At 51.7% G+C, this 23,989-nt stretch overlaps 1 protein-coding gene across 11 annotated transcripts in view; it reads left to right on the forward strand.

The window, feature by feature from the left end:
- Nucleotides 1–2,777, forward strand: part of Banp (BTG3 associated nuclear protein) — a 74,121-nt gene extending 71,344 nt beyond the window's left edge. For all 11 annotated transcript variants that reach the window (XM_028752246.1, XM_028752305.1, XM_028752282.1 and 8 more), the window contains 2 exons: nt 448–591; nt 2,176–2,777. In XM_028752246.1, the coding sequence (XP_028608079.1) occupies nt 448–591; nt 2,176–2,247 (216 nt within the window). In that variant the 3' untranslated portion in view covers nt 2,248–2,777. The remainder of the gene's footprint in view (nt 1–447; nt 592–2,175) is intronic.
- Nucleotides 2,778–23,989: the final 21,212 nt, after the last annotated feature.

The following is a 23,989-nucleotide window of genomic DNA, read 5'->3' on the forward strand; positions in this document are numbered from 1 at the left end:
CCTCTCTGCAGGCCTCCCATGAGCCTCTCTGCAGGCCTCCCATGAGCATCCCTGCAGGCCTGCTCTCCTTCTGTCTCTCTATCTAAAGTTACTGGCTCCACATGGGCTCTGTCTCGGGTTTGTCAGGCTCTCCTGCTGTCTTCAGTGTGCCTGTGCAGTCTTCAAGGTCTAGCTTGTTTGTTTTTACACGGGCTTTAAAAGACTAATGTCTATGTGTCTCAAGGGTGTTTCTGCAAGGCTAAGTGTGAATGTGGCAGATTTCATGACAGTCAAAACCTCAGCACTCACGTAAGCAAGTGTCTCTCTGCAGTGGGCAGCGAGCGAGGCTCCATTGCACTTACATCCATGCTGTGGGCCTGGGGCCTTCTGCTGCTTCTGGACCAGAAGAGGATAGGGGTCTGCTTGACCCAAGCTCCACTGACCACCTGGCTTTGTCCCCAACCCCAGGTACTGCAGGGTGCTCAGCTCATAGCCGTGGCCTCTTCAGACCCTGCTGCAACAGGAGTGGACGGGTCGCCTCTCCAGGGCAGTGACATTCAGGTTCAGTATGTCCAGCTGGCGCCGGTGAGCGACCACACAGCTGCAGCTCAGGTGAGTCTGCTCCCTCTCAGTCTCACCAGCCTCCCTAGCAGATACTGAACTTGGGGCTATGTCTGACATTCCTGTAGAACTAGGAACCCTTGTTGAGAGGCATACAGGTCTGGCTCAGGCATAGGGCTTCTGTTTATAACTCCTGAAATCAGAATCTGTGGGCTCCTCTGACATCAGCCCTGCAAGGGCAGGTGACCGTGTTAGGAGCAGAAGGCTCGACAGTTGGAGTCTGTGCCATGTGTCAAGTCTCCTCCCTCCCTCTGCACACCTAGCTGGCACTGGCAGCTTTCCTGGCGCTCCTTTCTCTGTGCATTCTAAGCCTGGTATAGTAACCTGCAGGTTCTCACAGAGGTTTCTGCTCTCCTGAGTTCAAGAACCAAGCTTTGACCATAGGCTGGGTAAGATTTTGCTTCTCCCAAGAGCTCTTGAGGCCTGTCTGCCTCAGGCATTGGAAGGGCTTGTGGAGCTGCTAGGCCAGGCATCTGAGGAGAAGGCACTGGGATTCCTTCCCTGAAGGCCTCTGAATGACCTCTTCCACATTCTCAGAGAAGGAACTTGGGCCTAGGTGAAGACTTCCCATCTGCAGGCCTCAGCCACAACCCCCATCAAGCCTCAGAATGCTTCTTCCTTCAGCGTGTCACACAACTGCCCTGCTTCCCACAGCTTCCCACTTGATCTCACTGTTGCAAACTTTTGATAAAGCCGCGGGGTCTTGTTCTGCTGGCTAAGTGCAGACAGAGCTTCCTAGAAAGTGCCTGCAGTCCACATCCTTCACCTGAGCTGTTCTCCTCTTCCTCCTCTTCTTCTTCCTTATCCTCCTCCTCCTCTTCTTCCTCCTCTTCTTCGCCCTCTTGCTCCTCCTCTTCCCCATCCTCTTTCGCTACCTTATTTATTTATTTAGTAAGAAGTGAACTGAACATGGCCTCAGCCGTGCCATCCCCAGCGGGGAGAGCAGAAACTTTTTTGTTTGTTTATTTTTAAAAATCAGAGACTTAGATATACAATAAGAGCTGTCAGGTGCCAGCCCTGTGAGACTTGGCCTCATGTGGTGCAGGACCTGTGCTTAACTCAGCACCAAGCCTCAGGTGGCTTATCCTCAGTGCTCCTGCAGTATAGCTGAGATGGAAGGTCAGTCATTCATTTCAAAGTTGCAAGTTCTCACCTTGAAGCAGTGACTTCCTCTTCACTGGAAGATGCTATGTCTTTAAGCTGTCCCAAGATGCCACTGAGAGCACTGGGGCAGTCTCTGTAGGAAGTGAGTGTGACCCTGAGGTTCTAGGGAAGTCTGTCAGGTTAAGAACATGACGTGTCTAATTCTAGTTGTTTCTCAGGGCACCTTGAGGTAAGACTGGGAAGTTGGCAGCTGTGTGGCCCCAGTTGCCCAAGTTCTCCTGGGCAGGTGTGAGATGTGCTTGTTTCTCATTAGGTCAGGGGTATCCTGGTCCCCAGGCTTCTGAGGTTGGCATGCCTTTTCTGCTTGTATGTGAAACTTGTGGCTCTGTGTAACACATAGGTGGCTTGCTGATACACACATGTGCTACTGTATTTTTCTAGAACAGTTTTCTTTTCTCCCCCACCTTGCAGACGGCTGAGGCATTGCAACCCACTCTGCAGCCTGAAATGCAGCTTGAACATGGAGCCATCCAGATCCAGTGAGACACTGTAGGAGTGCCATACCACAGCTGCTCACTGACCCTGCCTTGTGCCCTGCTCTCTTGCTTCAGCAAGCAACTGCAGGTTCTGCTGGGCATCCGAGAGCTCCTCCTCCCAGGGAAAGGTCCTGGCCACCCCTGCTGGAAGGTGCCTCAGGATTTGAGTCTCACTGCTAGTCTTCAAAGGAGAAGCCTAGTGCAGAGTGTCGAGTACGTTCAGAAAAACAAGAACTACGATATTTTGTTTAAACAGCTTTTTTAATTTGTTATGGTGTTTATAACAAAAAAGAAAATGGAAAAAAAAAACCCAAAAAAACAAAAAACCAACCAAACAAAGAAAAACCAGAACAGAAACACAACTGTGGAGTAGTGGAAGCCTGGGCCGTGTGCTCCCTTCAGGGTCCTGAAGTAGATGTTGGAGCCAGCTGACAATGCTGGAGCACTTCGGACCTGCTGCTAGGGGAGTGCGCCAAAGGGAGTGCTCCCCAGTGTGATTATGCATTTCTGATGAAATAAAGTGTATTTATGGCCACAGAGGCTCAGTGTGGTTGCACCATGAGAGGACTTCCCCACAGTGCCCTTTCCCAGTATGGGTACTGGGAAGAATGTTCATCTCCAGGGCCATGCTACCAGAGAGTCCCTGCTTTGGCCCTCTCTTCTAGGGAGCATGAGCTGTGGGTGTCCCTTGGGGCAGCTGGCTCCCACTTCATCACAGTGAGCCCTCAAAGGCAAGGTCATTCTAACCCATCCTCTTCTGAATGCTTAGGCTCTATAAACTGCAACCCCAGGGGTCTGGAGAATGCTCTGTGCAGAAGGCAGGACTACAGAGAGAGCAGGTTCAAGTAGTCACATGAGCGGCATGTGAAGTGCCAATAAAGTTGTCCTGACTGACTGACTGACAGTGTCATGCTTGACACTTTTCCTGGGAGGATTTCAAAGTTGTGGTCCCAGATTATCATGCCTTTGTCTCATGCCACTACATTCTGACTTCCTGGGCTGGTTCTTCACCAGGGCACACTGAGGGAGCAGAGGAGAACAGCTCTATGGACTAGACAATGTGACATAGTTGTGGCTATCTTCATAGGAGACTTGCCACTGTTGGAGATGGCCCTGTGTGTGGAGAATGGGGAAAAGCATGGAGGCTGGGTTTACAAGGCTCTGTAACACATCTGGGCAGGATCCCAGGCAAGAATGGAGAACAAGAATCCAGAGAGGAAAGCACACTCCAGGAAGAGCATGGCATAGAGCCACACACAGATATACAGGATGGGAGGTGGCAGCAGACCCACACCCTGGAAGTCAGAATGCTGGAAAGGAACTACTTCCAGCAGGGTCAGGTCTCCAGAAAACATGTCAGAAAGCTAGTTGACAATGTACCATGCGACCCTGCAGTTGTAATCCCAGGAATACCCTGTCTGTACACATACCTGTGGGCACGTCCGCACTAGCCCCGTTCATAACGACCTGAAGTGGAGATAGCCTAACAGTCCAGCATAGGAGCAGGTGAGCAAAGGCTTGCCTCTCGGTACAGAGGATTATCTGACCGCCAAAGGATCAGCACGCTGGCCCACACTGTGGCATGATGGCCTTGCAGACGTTAGTGAGTGAAAGGAAGCACAGGTAAGAAGAATGCATACTGGAGGATTATACGGATGGACAGATTGTCGGGACCTGCAGAGAGGAACGGCAGCAGTAATGTATCATGGGGATCATGCATCCTGTGGGCTGCTGACACTGCTTTGGATTGGAAAATGGATATTTGTCTTGTACACCAGGTGACTAGTCACTCAAAAAGGTGAAACGTTTGCTATTCACTGTATCTCAAGGTTAGTGTTGATAAATGGGTCACATTTGGCAAAAACATAAAAATGGAGGCTATGTTCTAAAGATGCCCATGGAAAGAGATTCCAGGGAATTTTTCAAGATTAGGAACATAGGCCCAGATGGAGGTTCTCAAGCAAGAGACCACTGCAACACGTGGACCAGAAATGGATCTGAAGTGTTCTATATAAAATGACCTCTCTAAGATTAAAGAAAGCAAAACAGTGGAAAACATGGCTGTCTCGGGACAGGCAAGAAGAGAAGTGAATTCTTTTAAAGTACTCTTAACTGCCTTGAAGAAAAACGTGTGCAGTTTCAGCCTTCAGTATCTGAACACTGCATAGAAACATGTCACTGTTTGCAAAGAGTGGATTGCTTGCTCAGGTGGTCAGTAGCCCTGTCCCTGTCCTTGTCGGACATCACCCAGCAGCTTGAGAAAGGTCTGTTCTTAGATGTTCTCTGGGGCATTGCTAAAGACTTCTGCTTGCCACAGGCGCTGAGCTGTGTTGTGTGTTCTCTGACCACATGGAATTGAGGTAGATTTTAATGAGGAAGGAACTTCCCATCGGTCAAGTAAGTAAAATTGGACTCATGAAGATACACTTCACTGAATGACAGAGATGTCAACATGTGGAGTACATCAGGCGTGTAGAGAAGCAGCTGGAGACAGCTTGGGATGGAGAGTTAAGTCCATTCGAACGACAAAAGCAGCGTTGGTGCTGCAGGAGGAGTACAAGGAGGAGCTCCATTTGTATAAGTGTTCAAACAGTTGACAGTCCTGGCACAAGGAAGAGGATGCATACAAGTTGCCATTGTGGGGGTCTCCACAGGCCCCTCAGGCAGTCGATGAGGCTGTCCCAGAAGTGAATGGATGGATTGGGAAAATCAGATGGGAAGACATGCTGCCTTGACACCAGCCTGGGGTGGGGCAGGAGGAAAGGAAGGAAGGAAGGAAGGAGAGAGGAGAGTTTGTTGTTGCTTCTGAATGTCTGAGCTACCTCCAAGCATGAACAGGCCGTGCTTGGCGACATCAGGTGATGTGTCACCCCACCCCAGGCTGAGTCAGGTTCAGTCATGCATACTTGGTGTATTTTGAAAGTCATGTGGCTCGCTGTGGTAGTAGAGCCATGTGCTTCTCTTAAGCAGGAAAATGATATGTAAAATTTACCTGTTCATTAGCAGAGTCACACTAGATCTGATCGGAGACATCTATAACAAACCTGTGACAAATATCCCTGAACGTGGATTTGGAAAGCCCGGTGTGACAAATGAGGATGCCTGGCACCTTGGTTATTCTGAGATTGGAAAACTGGAAGCGAGGCTGCCTCTGTCTGTATAATCTGGATGTGCACACCTGACGGACATCCCAGGAGCTGACCCGAAAACCTGCGAGTGTGCGTTGCTTGGGTGCTGGCTACAGGCCATTTACAAATCCACTCCCATCTTAATCAGAGTCAGCACGGATGCTCTTAACCGCTGCTTAGTATAGACTCTTAGAAGCTTTAGCCCACAGAAGTGAATTTAAGGAGTTTCCGAGGCAGATGTTACTGAATTAGAGAAAAACCAAAGAAAAGTCTCATCTGAGAAGGCGTGGGTTCTCTAAATGTGCAGCCAGTGAGGCTTCACGCAGAAGCCAAGCAGGGGCTTCTGTGGCAGTGGTCAAGAGTGATGAGGGCTGGTTGGAGAGATGGCTCGGTGGTTAGAGTGCTTACTGCTCTCCCCTCCCCAGTGGGGAGAGCTCACTGCCTGTAACCCTATGCCCCTTTGATTCCCCACACTCCTCCCACTCCCACGGCAGACATAAACACACACAGGAATAAAAATAAATCTTTAAAAATGACAGTTGTCTGTCTTGATGGCCCTGTGTGTGGCCCAGCAGCAGATGGCATGGAACACTGTGAGACAGAGACCCACCATGAGAATGTGAAGGTGCTGGGACAAGGGACGCAAGTTCCACAATGAAGCTCAGGACAGTTGGAATTTCACAAGTAGCCGAGTGTGAGGGATGCAGTAAACTAGGTGGTGAACTCTGTGGCCTTGGCTTGGGCAAAGGCGACTTGAGCTGGGTATAAAGGAAAAGCAGGCTGAGCACAGAAGAGGCTGCTTAGGTGCACATGCTGCCCCAAGCCTGCAGTACCAACACCTGGGAGAAGGAGGCGCAAGACCAGGAGTTGTACAGCATCCTCACCTGCCTGACTCCCTGTCTTGTAGAAATAAAGGTCAAAGGAGATCCCACCACCCAGGAGAGATTGGCCCCGTCCCTCAGTGCACATGAGACCTCGCAGATATGCTGAGTCTTAGTGGTAAAGACAGTGCCACAGTTCGAGAGGATCTGAGGGGCACAGGCTTTACCCAGGCCTCCGAGCCACTGAGAGACTGTGACGGCCATTTACTGTTGACATTTTGTTCTGCCAAAATAACAAAAAGGCAAAAGACAGAAACCTATCCACCAGATCTTCATATTCCTAACAAACAGGAAGAGAGGCAGCCTCACTGTGTTGAGATACCTTTTACACCATGATGGTTTACCAGACAATCCTGTGTCGAGAACACTGTGAGCAGCTGCACCCCATGGGTTGAGGTGATGGCTCACTCAGCCTCCATGGAGGATATTCTAGTGATTTCTAGGGTGCACAGGTGCAGGGCCAGATCCCAGAGATCTCCTGGCACAGGGCTGACCCTTCCCCCAGCCTGTGATTGCCTTCAGTCAGCACTACACTGTCCCTAGGGCGGAGAGCAGGTGACCCCTGTAGTCAAGCTGACCGGTTGGATTGCCGTGTGTAGCGTGGACTGAGGCAGTTTGCCTCACCTGCCTTATTACCTGACGGCACAGCTGGTGTAGAACTCCACCGACAAGGCTGTATGCCTGGCAGTGCCACAGCCTCTGTGCTCACTAGTACACAGGACAGAAGCTGTTTGCTAGTAGCTCTCCGTGTAGTTAAGACAGGAGGAACAAAATGTCAGATGTGGAAATAGCAGTGTAGCAGCCTTCTGGGCAGGCTAGCAAAGCCCTGGCAGAGAAGACACCTATGTCTTTTGTCCAAACACCACATGATCCAGGCAGTATGAGGAAGCCTGAACAGGAAACATGATGGAACATTCCTTAATCCTTGGGGCTATCACTATGACACCAGAGAGTGTTACTTTTAAACTAATAGGGTCGAGATAATTACAGCCAGCAAAAATACCCAGCCAGTCCAAAGAAGGGACAGGACACAGGGAGTGTCACAGTGATAGTGAAGCCCCTGCAGGGACATCAGAAGCCCTGAGGAAAGGGAGGCCTAAGTGAGGGAAGGGCAGCTGGAAGTTGGGGGTGATTGGGGTCACTTTTCTCTTGGGCTAGGTGGCCTATCAGGTGGCAGGTAAGTGGATATGCTGGCCTTCACCACCCTTAAAGCTAGTTGGGCAGTCATTGGGACCAGACAGCAAAGACTAGAGTTCCCAATGGACCCCTTTACTCTGGGTGGGCTCTGGCAGGGTACACCATGGCTTACAGCCCCTTAGCTAACTTGCATTGTCTCAGTTGCTGGTAGTAAGCTGGCCAGCATGGCTGAGACTGCTTGTATCCCCAGCAGCCTGGTGGGAACAAGTGGCAGTCCCGTTGGGAGGAGGAGGAGGATATCAGATTATATCCACAGGCACTTTTGCAGACAGCAGCAATGAAGCGCAATGAAAACCCCAGGCAGCCGCAGACAACAGAAGCAGACCAGAGGGGCCGATGCTGATGCTGCTGCCACACCAGGCGGCCTTAAAAGTAGCCCTGCTGGCTCTGCAGAGCTCAAGGACCGTGGAGAATTTAAGCAGCAAACCAAGTGGTGATTCCGCAGCTAGACAACAGATGAGCAGTAGCACAGATAACCGCTGTCACAGCAGGTGAGCCTGTCAGAGGGAGGTTGTGAATGGGAAAGCAAGTAGATCCTCGGATGAAATGTCTTCTCCCAGACCCAGGTGGAGGTGGGGGAGGTGGGGATGTCCTAGTCTCTGTCTTCCAGAAAGTGGGACACAAGCCACTCCCCATACTTAAAGGCAGGTATAGCTTTGACTTGCAGAGAAAGAAATCTATAGTAGTCTACCTCAGACACACTTAAAAGACACAGCCACGGTTAGCAAATCAAACCCCACAAAGTGGAGACTGTTTCCAGTGTCCTGATGACGATTCCTAACTCGTTATCTGAGTCACAGATGAACACAGTAACCCAAGCCCTCTAGGCATTCATGAATGCCACATGGTGTTTGCTATGCCTGGGGCTGATTTGGGATGGCATTCGAGTTAAAACATATGGACAGGTCATTAAGCCATCTCAGCAAAAACTGCATTTAATAAAATTAAGCAGTCACTTAAAGCAGTAGAGAAACCCAGATGTTCTAGAAGCATGAAGAACTTCACTGAGGGTTTTTAGGAAAACCTGGAACCCACAGCCCATGGATCTCAGTCTGTGATGAGAAGCAGGCCAGGTGACACCTGTTTGACACCAGGTGACACACAGGAGAAAACAAACAGGAGGCTCAGGGAAAAGCACAACTCGCGTGCTATTAGAAAATTCCAGGTAGCTGCCAAAGATGAAATCTAGAGTATCAGTAACTCTCAGATAAATTCTTGGCTCAAAAACCAACATTCAAAATGTTACTGTGCTCCTGTTTTCTGTCAGTGGGCATTTAAAAATCAAAGGCTATCATTAAACTAGCCTTAGCTAGGTGTGGTGGTGCCTGGCCTTTTATCCCAGCCCTCAGGAGACTGAGGTAGGGATTGTGCATTTGAGCCTCGCCTGATCTATATAGTTAAGACCCTGTCTAAGAAACATGACGGAGCTTAAAATCATAGTGTCATGAGATGCAGGCAGCTGAAGGCACATAGGTGCTGTCGGACACTGATGGCACAGCTTTCCGTTAAGGCCTGAGCACTCCCTGCAGCATAGGCCACAGGCATCAGTGGCCTCCAGCCAGGGCTAACCATGATCTTCAAATCTTTACCTACTCTGCCCCTGTGACCTGGGACAGAAACATACCTAGCGGCTTCATGTCTTCTGCTGTTCTGTTGCCCTAGGTGTCCCCTGACCCGGTCCCACTGTCTCCCACCTCACTCCGCCACCATCGTGCTAATACGTTCTTCTACTGGATCAAAAAGAAATACATTGTTCCCGCTGCCTCGCATGCAGCCTCCCTCCCTTTGCTCCCACAGCTGCCTGCTCACCACTGCCCCCTCTAGCAGATAGCAGGCGTGGTCCACGGCCTGGACATAGGTCAGTCGGGCAAGGGGGATGGGGAGGGCTGAGGGCCCAGCACTGGACAGGGAGAAGATGGAGTGCTGACCCGTAGAAGTTTGGAGGCTGCAGCAGCAGCACCCGTCTTGGTTTCTTGTCCTCTAGAGTCAGACCAGACTGTCACCATCTATCTGGCACCCAGGAGGACAGGATGGATGACGGATGCTGGCAGTGTGTCCCCACCGAGTTTTATCTGAGATCATCACGCCCAGCAGACAGGAGATGATGGATGGGCCACGCTTGCAGCTGAGGAATCGAGCAAGCCAAGGTCACGGTTCCCCTGGAGGATGGTGTTGCACAGGGAGGAAAGCTGCCGGGATCCATACTTTAAGACCCTAGGCACAGCGGGGCCTCTGTCCATAAGTGGCTCCAAAGGAGCTGGAGCTGAAGATCTGGGCCCAAGTGTCGCTTGGTGAATAGTGCACCCCCCCACCCAGGAGAGTCAGGGTATTCAGTGTTCTTCCTGTCTGCTCCTTGGACTTGGATCCCAGTGAGCCTGGCTGTGGCAGGTACTGGTCCAGGACTTATCCCTTGATTACTGTAGGCTCCTTCAGGTCGCTGCCCATCTGTATGTCTGCAGACACATGTAGGTTCAATAGTCCTTTATAAAATCTCCTTCCTGAGCTGGATGTAGGTTTCACGCTTGTCCTTGTGCATGGTGATGTCACGGATAATCAGGAAGGCCTATGACTGCTCAGCGGATTTGTGGTCACTGTATTTCCTTAGATCGCATTTAAAATCTTAGCAACCCCTCGGGTTGGGTTGCAAATGATAAAACAGGGTAAGATTAACCCCACAGAGAATACTTTTTAGGGTTCTGGAGGAATGGCTCAGTCAGTAAAGTGTATTCTGTACAAGGACCTGAGTTTAGTCCCCAGCAACCATATTAAACGCCAGGCATGGCCGCATATGTCTGTAAGCTGAGCTGTGGACATAGAGGCAGAAGCTCCTCAAAGCCTGCTGGCTGCCCCAGAGCTGAATCAGTGAGTGCCAGGGTTAGTAAGAAACCGTGTCTCCAAAGAGTAAGGTGGAGAATGCATTAGGAAGATGCCCAGCATCGACCTCTGGTGTTCCATATACATACACACACATATACACTACACACACATGTGAACACACATACATATATGTACATTCTGCACATAGATGTGAATCCACACACAAAACTGCAGCTGTAGGCAGGTAGACCAAACCAAGTACTTAGAGAAAGGGCTCAGAGAACATAGCTGGTAAGCATATGGGTTGGGGTGACACAGAGAGAAGACAGACAGACTGATCTACAGCCCCAGGGTATGTGATAACCCTGCTGTGCTTTCTCTGAGCCTCTGTCTGACCCCACAGTCAGATTTGTACATTGAATCCCAGAGCCCTTTGGGCCCCAGCCTTAGATATATTCCACCTTTAATCACATGTGGAGCTTCTGGTAGCCTTCTAGCTGCTAGCTCTACCTACCTAGAAAGAAATGACTTGGCCTGGAGACCCAAGGACCCATTGTGCTTCCAGAATCTGGAACTCGTTTGAAGGTCAGCACAATGACAGACAAGCAGCAGGTGAAAGTACCTGGGGTAGAGGGTTAGAGCAGACAGACAGAGATACAGAGTAAAAGACATACAGAGACAAAGGGAGACAGGGCTAGAGACCTCATCTTAAAAACCATGGGGAGCTGATTGGTGGTGATGAATGCCTTTAATCCCAGCACTCAGTAGACAGAGGCAAGTGGATCTCTGTGAGTTCTGGCCAGCCTGGTCTACAGAGATTGTCCTAGGACAGTAAAACAGCCAGGACTACACAGAAATATCCCAAAGCAAGAACAAAAACAACAAGAATCAGAATCAGACATAAAGACAGGCAGAGCTAGACAGAGAACAATGAAGCATAGCTCTCCCTTTAGGCCATCATGGGTAAAGCCGAGCTTGACCGTGTTGGAACACTTCTGGCTGATGGGGCTGTACACTTGGCTGGGCCTCTGGAGCTCAGAGTTCTGCCATTAGGAAGGCTTGTCTCCACAGATGCCGTCCCCTCCTGGCCTTGCGTGGCCTGCATGGCCTGGCTCCTCTTGAACTTAGACTATGCATTTTCTAAGATGCCAGCATTGACTGACTTTGACACCTGATTTGATAGCTGGCTTGGTACGAGAGCTGCTCCCTCGCTCTTCTGCTCCCTCACAGCGGGGATGTCTCACACGTGCAGCCTTCACTTTAGCCGTAAAAGAAAATTACCTCAGAGGCAGCGGCATTTGGACCCTCACCTTGGTCCCAAAAGGTGCCTCTGCTGGGGGACTGTACGTGCCTGTGTTCTGTACTTTCTACATCCAGGTGCAGGGGAAACAGCATTGATGAAGGGCAGTGCCCCGTCAGCTGCCTCGGATGTCAGCTGCTGGAACGTGGCTGAGGTTTATGGTGGGTCCTGTAGTGTCCTTACTTGCTGGGAACTGTGCCTCAGCCAGATGTTTTCAGATCTCCCTGGTTTGTGTCCAGAGTGCTGACACTTTCTCCCCAGGCCCTGCCTGGCTCCCCAGGGCCCTTTCCAAGTCTGAGGTGGCCTTAAGTCCCGCTGCTTTGCTATCAGGCAAATGGGCAAAGTCCAAGTCTCACCTGGTTCTAGTAGGCTGACTGGTTGCTGTCATGACCCTGTCACAGCTGGCTCAGAGCTAGGAATTGCGTTGTCTTCAGTGCCACACCTATAAACCTGTGTTCATGGTTTAACATCTGGGTGAGGAGAGAGAGGAAGAGAGGCCAGAAGAGTGTGCACATCCCCGTCCATCCCCTTCCCAGCTCTGCTCTGCCACCTACTCTGTAGAGGTGCCCACAGATGCCATCCTCAGGAAGCTCTGCAAGAGGTGCTACCAGGTCCTAGAGGGGTTAATTCTCAGGCGGACACTGTTCCTGCAAGTCAGCTGAAGCGGTTTTGCAGATGGTCTGTGTGCCCAGTTGGCCCTGTGGCTCAGGAGAAAAACCACTTAATAATCTTCTATTTCTTTCTGACTCTCACCCCTAACCATTGCAACACCAGTGAACAGATGCCAGGAAACTCTGAGGCTGCCGTTAGATCCCGGCGGGTGCTCAGAGCTGAGCCGCCTCATTTGTGTGAGCCTTCTGCCTCCTGGCCTCACCGAGCCTCATTTGGGGAAGACTTCATTCCTCTTAGAGCCTGCAGCTCAAATACCACTTGAGGAAACAACAGAGCCTTCCTCCTTGTGTGGAGGAAGCAAGATGATCATGCAGCTTATGTCCCTGCTGAGGAGTGGGGTGTCTGTCACTGAGGCCACAAGCCTGGCATGCGAGTGTCCAGCTTCTGCTAGTCAGATTGTTTTTGGCAGTTTTTCATGCCTCCCCCACCCCAAAACCCTGGCTGCACATATAAACCTTGGAGAGGGTTCAGAGGGACTTTATAGCTTCTGAGGAGGGCTGGCACGGGCTGGGCCAGTAGTTAGTGAGCAGCAAGGAGATGCCACCTTACAGATCTTTGGAAAGCAGCAGCCAGGAAGCTGGGTTCACAAATGTTCCAGCCACAGGGGCTGGGGAACTCGTCTGGCCTCAAAGCCCCTTTCAGTGGCAGATTTTTGTGTCTGCTTCCTCCCACCCAGCCTTTCGAGTTGAGGGCTGGGAGGCAGCTGTTACCACAGCACCAGGGGTCACTTGAAACTCCCTGTAGGTCTCCCTATAGGCCACCTGTTCAGGCCGGCTTCCTCCTCTGTCCCATTACACTTTCCTTCCCATTCCTGGCATAGCTGTGGCTGCGGTATGTCTGGAATTTGCCAGGGCAGTGAGCTGGGGACTTGTGTGGTTGGGTTGGTGGGTGTGTCAGGGTTTGCAGTCTCTTCCAGCATTAAGGCTGCTCCTCAAGTATGGGAACAGCTTCCAGCAGGTTCCAGCTGTCAGTGACTGACATGCTTGACAGAACTCTGGGGATGTCCAGGAGAACCCTGACAGTGGTAGAACGTGGCTTCATTCTTGCGCTGGCTGAGGGTGTTCGTCATGGTTTGGACATTCATGTTGGAGAAGAGTCCCACATCCCTGAAGCCCGCAGAAGGTAGGGTCTAGGTCTAGACCAGCCCCAGAATTCTCAGGTCAGGAGTTTCTGAGACTTTAGCCCTCTTGGGCTTTTACACAGGGATTGGGTCAAAGCAGATGTTGGGTCATAGATCCTGAGCCTGATGATGACAGTACAGCCCCTATTTGATGACCATGGGGCCCTTCTGGACACCAAGCCTCAGATGAGTGACATGGAACTTGCCTCAGAGCTGGACAGGCTTTATCCCCTGAGCCATAGCTGTTCCTGAGCCATAGCTGTGCCGCCCAGGTGGCGGGGCACTAGTCTACCCTAGATCAGTCTGTCTCAGGAAATGGGCCTAGCTCCTCCAAGAACATACCTGCTCAACAGGGCTGGTCTGCTCAGACTCCTTGAGGTCCCTCTCTCTGTGTCAGTACTCCCTGTCTGGGGCAGCCAAGCTGTAGGCTGAGAAGCTCTCAGAGCCTGGTTCTCTGGCCACCCTGTGGAGACCTCCGGGTATGAACAAACAGGCCCACTAGCTCCCACTCAGACTGAGTAGGCACAGCATCTCTTTGGTCCCAGGGGTCAAAGAGGCTGCTCATGCATGCTAAGTTCTGTGTGGGGGGTGGGGCAGCTTGGGGAGCGGCAGCTTGGGGGAGCGGCAGCTTGGGAGGCCAGAAGTTCCAGAAGTCCCTGAGGGCACCCAGCTCCCGCCTCTGCCTTCTCTCTGCCTTGGGGGGAATTTTAAAGAGTGATCTCAGCCCAGTGGGCGTGGGTGCAGGACAGAGCCACACTCTGCTCTTCACTGGAGTTTATGGCAAGCCCTACAAGGTCCCCCCTTTTTTTTTCTCATGCTTCTCCCAGACAGAGGGCACTCCCCTCTGACTCCCAGGCCAAGCCATAGAGTTGTGGGTGTCATTTATTGGCTAATAAAGCCAATGAGAGAGACCAAGGCCAAGGACCAGCCCTTGCTCTTGGGTGAGGGGCACTAGATGATCTGGCAGCTCTCCTGAGTCTAATGATGGCTCCAGTTGTCATAGCTGTAGAGGTGTCGCTGCCAGTAGTATCAAGTGTGGGAGGGACCCAGGAGTCTGTGTGCAGGAGTTATGGGGACAGAGAGAAGCAAGGAGTGAGAGGGAAAAGAAAACTCGACTTCCTGTTCTCAGGAGGCTGGGGCTTCTCGTTCACATGGCATCCTTTCCCTTCTCAGTGGAGATTTGAGGCGACAGGGCTAGGAGCACCAGGGGGATGACCAGCTGGGGCCTTCTGAATACCCTGGCCTAGGAAGCTTTTTGTCCTGCACTGAGTCCACAGGAACAGATCAGTTCAGGGACCTAACATGAAGGTCCGGAGCACAGGGAGCTTGCCTATTCTTTGGAAACCATGGCCCTGGGAGGTCCTTAGTTAATTACTGGATTTGATTGGTTACTAGGTCCAGCTCAATAGTAGATCAGGAGGATCTGTGGCGGACCAGCCTCTCCAAATCCCCAGAGTCACCCAGGCTAGACCAAGTTACACCTAGAAGCAGTGCTGACCTGGCCGTGGACAAAGGATTTGAGAAATGGTAGCTGAGCAGAGGTGGGGCCAGTGGCTAGCAGCTTCCAGCCAGGCTGAGAGGAGCATAGGTAACTGGCATCCTCTCATCCAAGGAGGCACGGCTGACCATGGGCGTCCTGCTCAAACGTGGCACCATCTGTCCAGTGTTACTTTTCTCCTTGCTGTGAGAAAAGTAGCTGTCCAAAGCAACTAAAGGAGGAAAGGGTTTATTTTTACGTCCAGTTCGAGATCACAGCCCATGATGGTAGAGGAGGTGTGGCGGCAGATTGGAGATGACTGGTCATATTGCTAAGCAGAAAATGGCAAACACATCTAATGTCGGGCTGTTTTTTCCACCTTACACGATCCAGTCCAGGGTTCCCTGCCTAGGGGATGGTCCCAGTCACAACAAGAGTTTTACCATACCTGTTAACACAGCCTCCCACCAGTGTGGCCAGCCAGAGGTCTGCCTTCTAGGGATGGGGCAACTCATATTTGAGTCTGTGCCCCCTCTGCAGATTTACCTTAGAAATCTAAGTCACTACCTCCCAAATACAACAATGGATGCTGACTCCCAATCCAGTCAAGTTGACTGCGAAGATTACTCACTGCAGCCAGGGAATCAACCCAGTCCAGCTAAGCTCAAAAGAGACCTGCGGGCCCAGTGACAATCACCGCACTGAACTACCCTGTCCCCTCATCTCTGTCTATCTGGGCAAGTGATACTGAGTGAGGCTGGCCTCACCTCTGTGGATGAATTGGGGAGTAGAGCTTTTCTCCCTGCATCTGAGGGCAGGTGAAGTTTCAGCCCATCACTGGCAAAGAGAACACTGGGCTGAACCACTCTGGTGCCTGCCAGCCCCTCCTCCACCTGCAGCGTCTCTCTTCTCTTTACCGATCAACATCTGGTGGGACACACGAAGGCTGTGGATGCGACTGCACCTTTTTCAGCTTCTGCTGTGCCTATGTGTATGGCGGCCATACCATCATGTCATTTTGTAAACCTCCTTCCAGACTCCATCAAGCCCGCCCACCTTCATACGCCACAGCACTGGTGACCGTCAAGGCTGCGTGTCAGAGCCTGAGTGAGGCTGAGGGAACCAGAAGTGGGCGTGACCTGCATGTGTGTGAGTATTCTTACATGGGTATGTCCATGGTTACCTAGCAGGGAGCGTGGACCTGTGCTGACATCTCTCTCCCCAGGGGTCACCCTTCAGCTGTTGGATGTACAGGATTCTTACCAGGTGTCAGAGTCCTGGCTCTGGAGGTAGCCACTTTTAGTCTATGTTGTATGAGGAAGAGTATGGCCTGCCAAAGCCACAGGCAGGACCAGACCCAAGTGGAGTCCTTCCACTTCTGCTGGGCTGCCTTCTGATCTTTGTTCTAAACTATTTAGGACAAGAAGATAGAAAACCCCAAGATTAGAGTCAGGACGCAATGATCACAGTGGCCCACGATGTTGGGGACTCTCCATTATCAGCTTTTAGACAGTGGTAGGCTCAGAGGCTGGAAGTCTCAGGCTGAAGTGAGGTTGGGGGAGGAGGCTGTTTGGGCAAAACATCTGAGAGAGCCTGAGGCGTCTGTCCGAGGGTAGCCGGCACATCCTGATTTCTAGGGTCACAGTCTGCACCTCTCCGTCCTTGTGCCTTTCTAAGAGGTCAGCAATACTCCCTGCCGGTGGGGTCTGCTGTGGGCTGAGGAAGGGGCTTTGTTCCAGAGAGAGGCAGGTTCAAATCCAAATGGTTACACGAGACAGTTGGCAGTCTGGACCTCCCTCTGCAGCAATAGGGACACGGCTGTCCTTACCTAAATGGCCAATCAGAGCAAAGCTCAGCCCACATAAGCCTCTGTCCCACAAATCTGCCTAGGCAATGAGTAAGGCATACCTCTGGGCTGTTTGTGAGGACAGGACCAGAGAGGATAAGCTAAAAAGACCTTCCCTGAAGACCAGGATGGAATAAGAGGGTGTGGTGGCCATGCCTGCAATCCTAGTGTTTGGAAAATAGCAGAGGGTCAGAAGTTAGTCTAAGCAGCGTAAGCCTAACAAAAGAGAATTCAGGAGGAGTTGGTCCAGGAGCATCACCACGTTTCCTGTTCCAGGACATCATGGTGTGAGCGGCGCTGCTTCACTGTCATGGACTGAAGCTATGACACAAAAGCCTTCCCTTCCTGTGATAGCTGCTGTTGATGGCCAACTGGACAGGAAGTAGAGTCCTGCGGAGCCCGACGTCACACCTGGGATTCTCTAGAATAGATCAGATAGATCAGCCGAGGCTGGAAGAGCTGCCTGTTGTGAACAGTGTCGTTCTGGGACTAAATGAGAGAGAGGGGGGCTGAGGGCCAGCATTTGTTGTTTTCTGTTTCCTAACATTGGATGGAGCGAGGCCACTCCAAGCCTCGATGGGCTCTATCTTGAACTGTGAGCCACAATAATGTTTGATCACAGCAATGAGAAAAGAAACCCATACAGACCCTTACATCTTTTTCAGTGAGGTGTTTGTAACAGTGATAAAATGTTGAGGGTCGGTCCTGACCCTGGGCCTTCACCTATGTAGTTTCATCTGGAAATGGTCTGTACAAGATAGCAGGAGGTCCTGTGGATTGGGCAGTCCTGTGATTGGGGTGGGTCTGAGGGGAGGAGGAGAGCTGGAGACAGCACTGGAGAGAAGTGACATCAAGACAGAAGCAAAAACTAGAGTGACCCAGTCATAAGCCAAGGGACATTGGTTCCCCAGAAACTGGAAGGAGGCTGTGTGTAAGCTGTGGACAGAGCTGTCCTGGCCACCCTCTCTTGGAGGAAGCCACATGATACTGAAGAGTAGTTAGGTGGTCACTTCCTGGGGTGGCTGGGTTGGCACTGAGGGGGACAGTATCGTGGCCACTGAAGATAGACAGCAGCATGGGCAGGAAACAGCCAGTGGTGTCACTGAGAAACATGGCAAGCCCTACTTCCACACTGCAGCCTCTGGCAGCTGAGCCCACCATCCCCCCTGGACAGGAATCCACAGTGTCTGTGGTGAGCAGGTACACCTTAGGAGGGCTGTGTGGGTTAACATGGAGCCCACCTATGTTTGTTCTGCTGCTTCTCACAGCCTGTGCTGGGTGAATGAGAAGGGCCCCCAGAGGCTCAGAGATCTGGTTCCCAGTTGGTGGGCTGTTTAAGAAGGATGGAGAGGTGTGGCCTTGTTGGGGGAAGTGTGTCACTGGGGCTTTGAGCTTCTAAAAGCTCATGCTTGGTCTGGTCTCTTTCTCTCTTTTTGTCTCTGCTTGTGGATCAGATGTGAGCTCTCAGCACTGTGCCTGCCCCCCTCTTGCCCCGTTCTCCTTCACGATGGCCATGGACTCACCGACTGCAACCATAAGCAGGCCCCCATCACACTTCTTTTATAAGTATGATGTCTCTCACATGTGGAAATGTAGGTCATGTCACATGAGGTCATTGGGCCTGGTGGGTGAGCACTGTAGATCTCATCCTCTGTCTGTCTGTTTCCATATACTGTAGGTTTTTCTGCCCAAACTTCGTTTGTCCACGTGATGAGAGGGAGGTTTCTATAACACCCTGCAATGCCCTGGCCTCCTGAGGGTCACAGAGGGCAGCTGGAGAACCTGTCTTGACCCAAGGACATGAACTGATGAACCATTTCTCAGCCTGAGGACTCATGTTGTGAGTGTCAGGACAACTCAGCCTCTGGAAAGTCAGTGGGTGGATTCTTCTTGCCCAATCCCTCCCTTAAGAAACGAGCACAGAGGGGTCACCTGCCATCCATTCCTTAGGGCCCGAGATAACATGGGCCAGAGAATTCCCGTCGGAGCCATCAATATGGAAGTATTGGATGACTGAGGCCACTTAGAAATGTGTGAGGAGCAGGCTAGCTTGAGCTGGAACTTTAGGGGTCGCAGCACATGGCTGAGGGGGCACTTCAGGAGGCCAGAGCTCTGTGAAGCAGCAAAACCTGGAAGCATTGTGGTGGCGTCAGCTGTACCAACAGCACATAAACACATTCTGGTGTGGCTACACAGTGGCTCATGGGTAAACAAAACCATAAAAAAGGCGAGAGCACTGACCCATGACACACAGGTAGCTCCGACAACCTGTTGCGGAGGGACAGAAGCTAGCCACTACATACGTGACCTGTTAATCACACAGGCCATTCCACGTAGATGGAGAACAGATTGTCAGCAGCCAGGGTTGGAGGAACATAGAGGATATGGAATCTCGGAGGGGACAAAAATACTCGGGATGGGCTAAATGCCAGTGGCTATGCCTTTAGAAAGTCCATTTTACGCTAAATTTCACCTAACGCAGGAGAAGAGAGATATCAGAGGATTTAGCAGTGCATGTGTGCCAGTGTAAATCTTGTGTGTGTGCATTTGCCTTGGCTGTTCCAGCCCTTGCTGGGGGCTGACGTCACACAGTTGGTGCCTGGAGCAGGAGATTCAAGTGTGTGGGCTGCGCTCCACTTTGCACGTGCCGGGTGTGCCCTGCTGCTTCCCAGACACTCCCTCCCCCCCATCCCGTGTCTTTCCTTTTGCCTGGGTGGTGGTGTCTTTCCTTTTGTCTGTGAGCACAGTCACTTCCTTACAAGCTTCCGGAATGCTGAGGGCTTTCGAGTTTAGCAAAATGTGGTTTCTCAGCTACGACTCTGGCAAGCCCTCCCCAGTCTGCGTCTGTACCTGTGCAGGGCATGAACATCTCAGAGCCCACTCATGTTGGATGCTTAGGTCTGCTGTGTTCCAGGCTGAATACCCCCCCCACCCCCCAGGAAGCTACAGGCAAATGGAGGGGCTTGGACTAAAGCCCCAACAGGAAGATAAGGCTGGAGACTGAAAAGTGGGGACAACAAATGAATTTCAGAGGAATAACTCCTGTAAGAAGCCTGAAGAAGCAACTGGGAAAGCCAGAGCTGCCATTTGCCTTCCCGATTGTAAAGCTGTAATTGCTACTGAAGAGAACTTGAAAGGTGGTAGAAGACCACACAGCTCTGCCCTGGGGACGTGGCTGAGAGTCAGAAGCCTGAGTGCCACTTGCTCCCTTCTGACCCCCACCCTGACCTGGGCCAGGCGCTTGACATATGTGGCTCAGATAAATTATAGCTGCTGACTCAGTTTCCCTGGTAGTTCACGAGCACTAGAGAGGCTGTAAGCAGACAGAATGGGCCACTCAGATCAGAGGGAATCCACTGTGGCCTCTGCCCCACAACCATGGGTAGTCAGCCACCAGCACAGTTTCATCTCCGCTGGCACAGGTGGATGCGGCTTGTATATTGCAGCCTCTGGAAGTGTAAGGGCTGGCTGAGGCCCCCATGAAGAAGTGAGGGGTAGGCTGGAGTCCCCCATTACTTTACTGAGCCTGAGATGGAGTGTAACATTACCTCTCCCGGGAATACCCCCATGAAGTTTGGGATATCCCTCAGACTCAAGTGCAGCATCCCCCTGCCTTGCAGTGAGGACCTTCCACCTTCTCTGCCAGCAGGTGCGTAACCCCCTGCTTCCCTGGAAAGGAGAGACAGCCTGTGTGAAGCCACCCACTCTTGAGCCGCGCCTCCCCGAATCTTAGCCACGTGTTCGAGTTCCTGAGGAGCGAGCAAGAAGGAAAGGCAGACGGATGCTTAGCCTGTGAGGGCAGCAGACTTTGAGTCCTAACGGAGAAGACAGCACAGTCCAAACCCCTTCCCCCAGGCACAGCAGGGTTAAGTGTCTGAGCAGAGAGGGAATCCCAGGCCGCCTGGAACTTGAGACTTCCCAGCTGAGAGCCAGCTCAAGTGAGCGAGATGCAGACCCAGACACGCTGCAGCGGGCACCGGGGTCCTGAATGCAGGCCCTGAAGATAGCTGCCACCAGAGCCCCGCAGAAGCCGTGCCACAACTCCGACTCTGGTAAGTGGACTGCCAGGCACCAGCGTCAGGGGCAGAAGAGATGTGGGCTGTGGTTTGTTAGGAGTTCAGATCTGGTGCAGGCAGGGCAGCCTGTGTTTCCTATTATTAATACACTCAGATTTGCAAGGCAGTCATGTGAGCTTGAAATCTGGAAACATCTTCAAGGCAAAACAAAGTGTTTTGTTTTCCCGCTGAAGATTCCAGTGGCTGGATCAAAGTCGAGGGACCGAGAAGGGAGATTAGCTCCGAGGTGGAGAGGTCTGGGCACACCTTGGCTCTAGCATTGTGAGGGCGTCTGTCATGGCTATTTTGAGTCTTCTGTGATGCCTTCCAGGTGTCAGGATCATCTGTCAGTACTGGGTATTGATGCCACGAGCTGACTTAGCTAGACAGCATAGTCCTTGTGCCTGCTGTCACTGGTTCTTTGGTTTTATTGTTGTTGTTGTTGACAAAGTAGGGCCAGGAGTGCTGGGTGCTCCTAACGCGCTAACCAGCCAGCCAGACCAGACAGTTTACAACCACACACGAGCTACTTTAGGTATATGCTTCTGTTAAGTACCCATTTTTATGATATGTCTAAGTACTGGTCTCTTCACGACCCTTTTCCTTGGACGGGACTCAAAGCAGGCCCCTTCTGGTAGTTATTTGATGTGTCTGTTTCCCATTAAAGATTTGGGCCATGAACGAAAGTGACAATCTCAGTTTCTGAGGATAAACTTCCTGGAACTCTCTCGGAAGGCTCCTCCACGGGCACGACTGGTGTCGGAGCCCCCGAATGGAGTCTGCCTCAGTGTTTCTCGGTGGGGAGATAGTAGCAGTGAGAGATGAGACCGTGGCTGGTTTCTGAAGCTTCACAGAGCGAGGGAAGTGGATGATGCCCCGGTGCCAGTCTTGTGCTCCTCTCAAGTGTGGTTACACTGTGTGTAGACACCTGGGGTGAGTGTGTGTGACTGGTGCCTGTGTGCTCACGATTCCTCAAGTCCTTCCGTTTCCCCAGCGTCAACAAGAGGGCACAGGTGGTCTTTAAAAACCCACAGGCCCACATCAGCAGTTCCCACCCCAGTGCAGTTGCATTGAGAATGCCAGGCTCACTGAGTGCCCTTGGCAGATGCTAGACTGGGTGTTGAGTGTCCCTGTGTCATTCCTGGTGTCCAGCTGCTGTGTGCTCCTCCCAGACCCACTGCTCCATCATACTGAGAGGGACAACACTACTTTGGTGTCAGAGCTTCAGACCCTGAGTCTAGTTTGTTCGCTGACTGTCGGTGCTACTCTGTCCCTTCAGCTTTGGGTCTGTGGGGTTTTCTGTGTACATGCAGCTCTTCACAGCTCTTCCTTTTTAGGGGAAGTGGTGCCCTAATTTGAAGAATTCTAAGATTGTCCCAAGCCGGGAATTGTTCTTCTCCATCCCTCATCTCCCAGCAGGGTTACTCTGAGTGTGTCACACTGCTCCTGCCTCCGGTCCCATGACTCCTCTGCTTGGGATGGACAGCCATCAGTTTCTAGTGCTGGTCTCACTGTAGCACAGAAGCCGTAAGTCCCACTTACGGACCAACAGGCAGTCCGCTTCGAGCCTGGACAGTAGGTGCCTTCCTCTGGGCCTTGAGCTCTGCACTGGCCAAGCTGAGGTGCTACTCTGCTTAGAGCCGTGCCTCCCTCAGTACCAGCTCAGAGACCCCACAACAGGGTCTCTCACTGACCTCTTTGCTCTCAGAGCCCTCACTGATCGGCAGCAACTGTCTGCATGTGTCATGCACGTGTGTGTGTGTGTGTGTGTGTGTGCGCGCATGTGTGTGAGTGTGTGTACTTTCCTGAGCATTTTCTTGCTAGTGGTTCTGGAGCACTGTCCTCTGAGTGGCTCAGCTATCTATTCCCAGCTGATGGGAGCAGTTGGGTTTGACTCAGGTGGCATGGATGAAAATCACCCACAAGGCTCTGGGCTGCAATGCGTTCCACAGTGCCAGGGCTGCTCTCTGAGGCCTCCAGCCTGATGGCCTGCAAGCTGGGCAGTTTGTGTGGTACCTTCCTGTCTTCCCAGATCCCCAAACAACAGACAGTTGTAACCTTGGTTTATGGTCAGAGAAATGTGGACCTCAGAAAGGTGTGGATACTGGCCAGAGCCACCTGACCAGGAAGCTGCTGAGCCCCGCCTGCAGCCCAGGCCTGTCCCACTGTGAAGCATCTGCCTTCCAGATGGGATTCCCACAGAAAGATTTACTGAGATCCAGTCCACGCAGTGTACAGTTCTCTCTGTCGAAGTGTTTAGCTCTCTGGGTTTCTGTGTCTACAGAGCTGGGGACTCTTTGATTTTAGAATGTTTTCCTCGATCCAGACAGAATCCCAGCTTCATTAACTGTCAGCCTTTATCTCCAGCCCTGGCCGTCCCTTTCCTAGCTTTTATTTGTGTCTGTCCAGACACATCTTCTGAGGGTGGGGGGGTCACATGGCATTCTGCCTGTATGTCTGTCTCTTCTCATGGTATCAAACTCTGAAGTTCATTCGTGCAGTCTCCTTCACCACAGAGGAGGTCTGAGCGTTCTGCTCTAAGCCCGCTAGACTTGAGGGTTGTCTTTAGGGACTGCCAGCTTGCAGTGGCACCGACCACTGAGGACTCTGTGCTCACCTGGAAGCTCTCATCTCCCTGAGCCTCAGGCCCAAGTTGGTGATTGTGGTCAGTGTGTGGCCTCTGGCTGGTTTTTCCCCTTGGAGAGGGGTCAGTAAGAGGGATTTGACCCTTGAAAGTATAATAGGTCTCTGTCACCTGTGCATATTCTGGGGGAAATTTTCTTTCTAGTGACAGGGTCTCTTGTAGCACACGTTAGACAGACCCACAATGTAGTTGAGCATATAGCTTCAAACTTTTGTGGTCTCTGTTTCTGCCTCCCGGGTGCTAGGATTACAGGCATGGATCATCATGCCAAGTTTATGGGGTAATGGGGGAGAAACCCAGGGTCAAGCAAGGTTGGAAGGTAAGTAGAGGAGGCAGGGAAAGAGTGTTGGGGGTGGGGTGCTGACTGCGTGGCCTGAGGCCCTGCCTGTGCCTCAGTGACTGGGTACTAATGCCTGTCATGGGGAGAAGGCCATAGCAAGTATGCAAACACAACCAGCAAGAAAGGTGGACCAGACACAGTAGCGGACACCTTTAATCCCAGCACACAGAAGGCAGAGATCTCTATGAGTTTGGAGCGAGGTTGGTCCATATATCAAATTTCAGGCCAGCTAGGGTTACATGGTGAGACCCTGTCTTAATAAAAGGAAAAGT

This window comes from Grammomys surdaster, unplaced genomic scaffold (genome assembly GCF_004785775.1).
Source record: "Grammomys surdaster isolate TR1022 unplaced genomic scaffold, NIH_TR_1.0 128, whole genome shotgun sequence".
In the NCBI taxonomy this organism is placed as follows: domain Eukaryota; kingdom Metazoa; phylum Chordata; class Mammalia; order Rodentia; family Muridae; genus Grammomys; species Grammomys surdaster.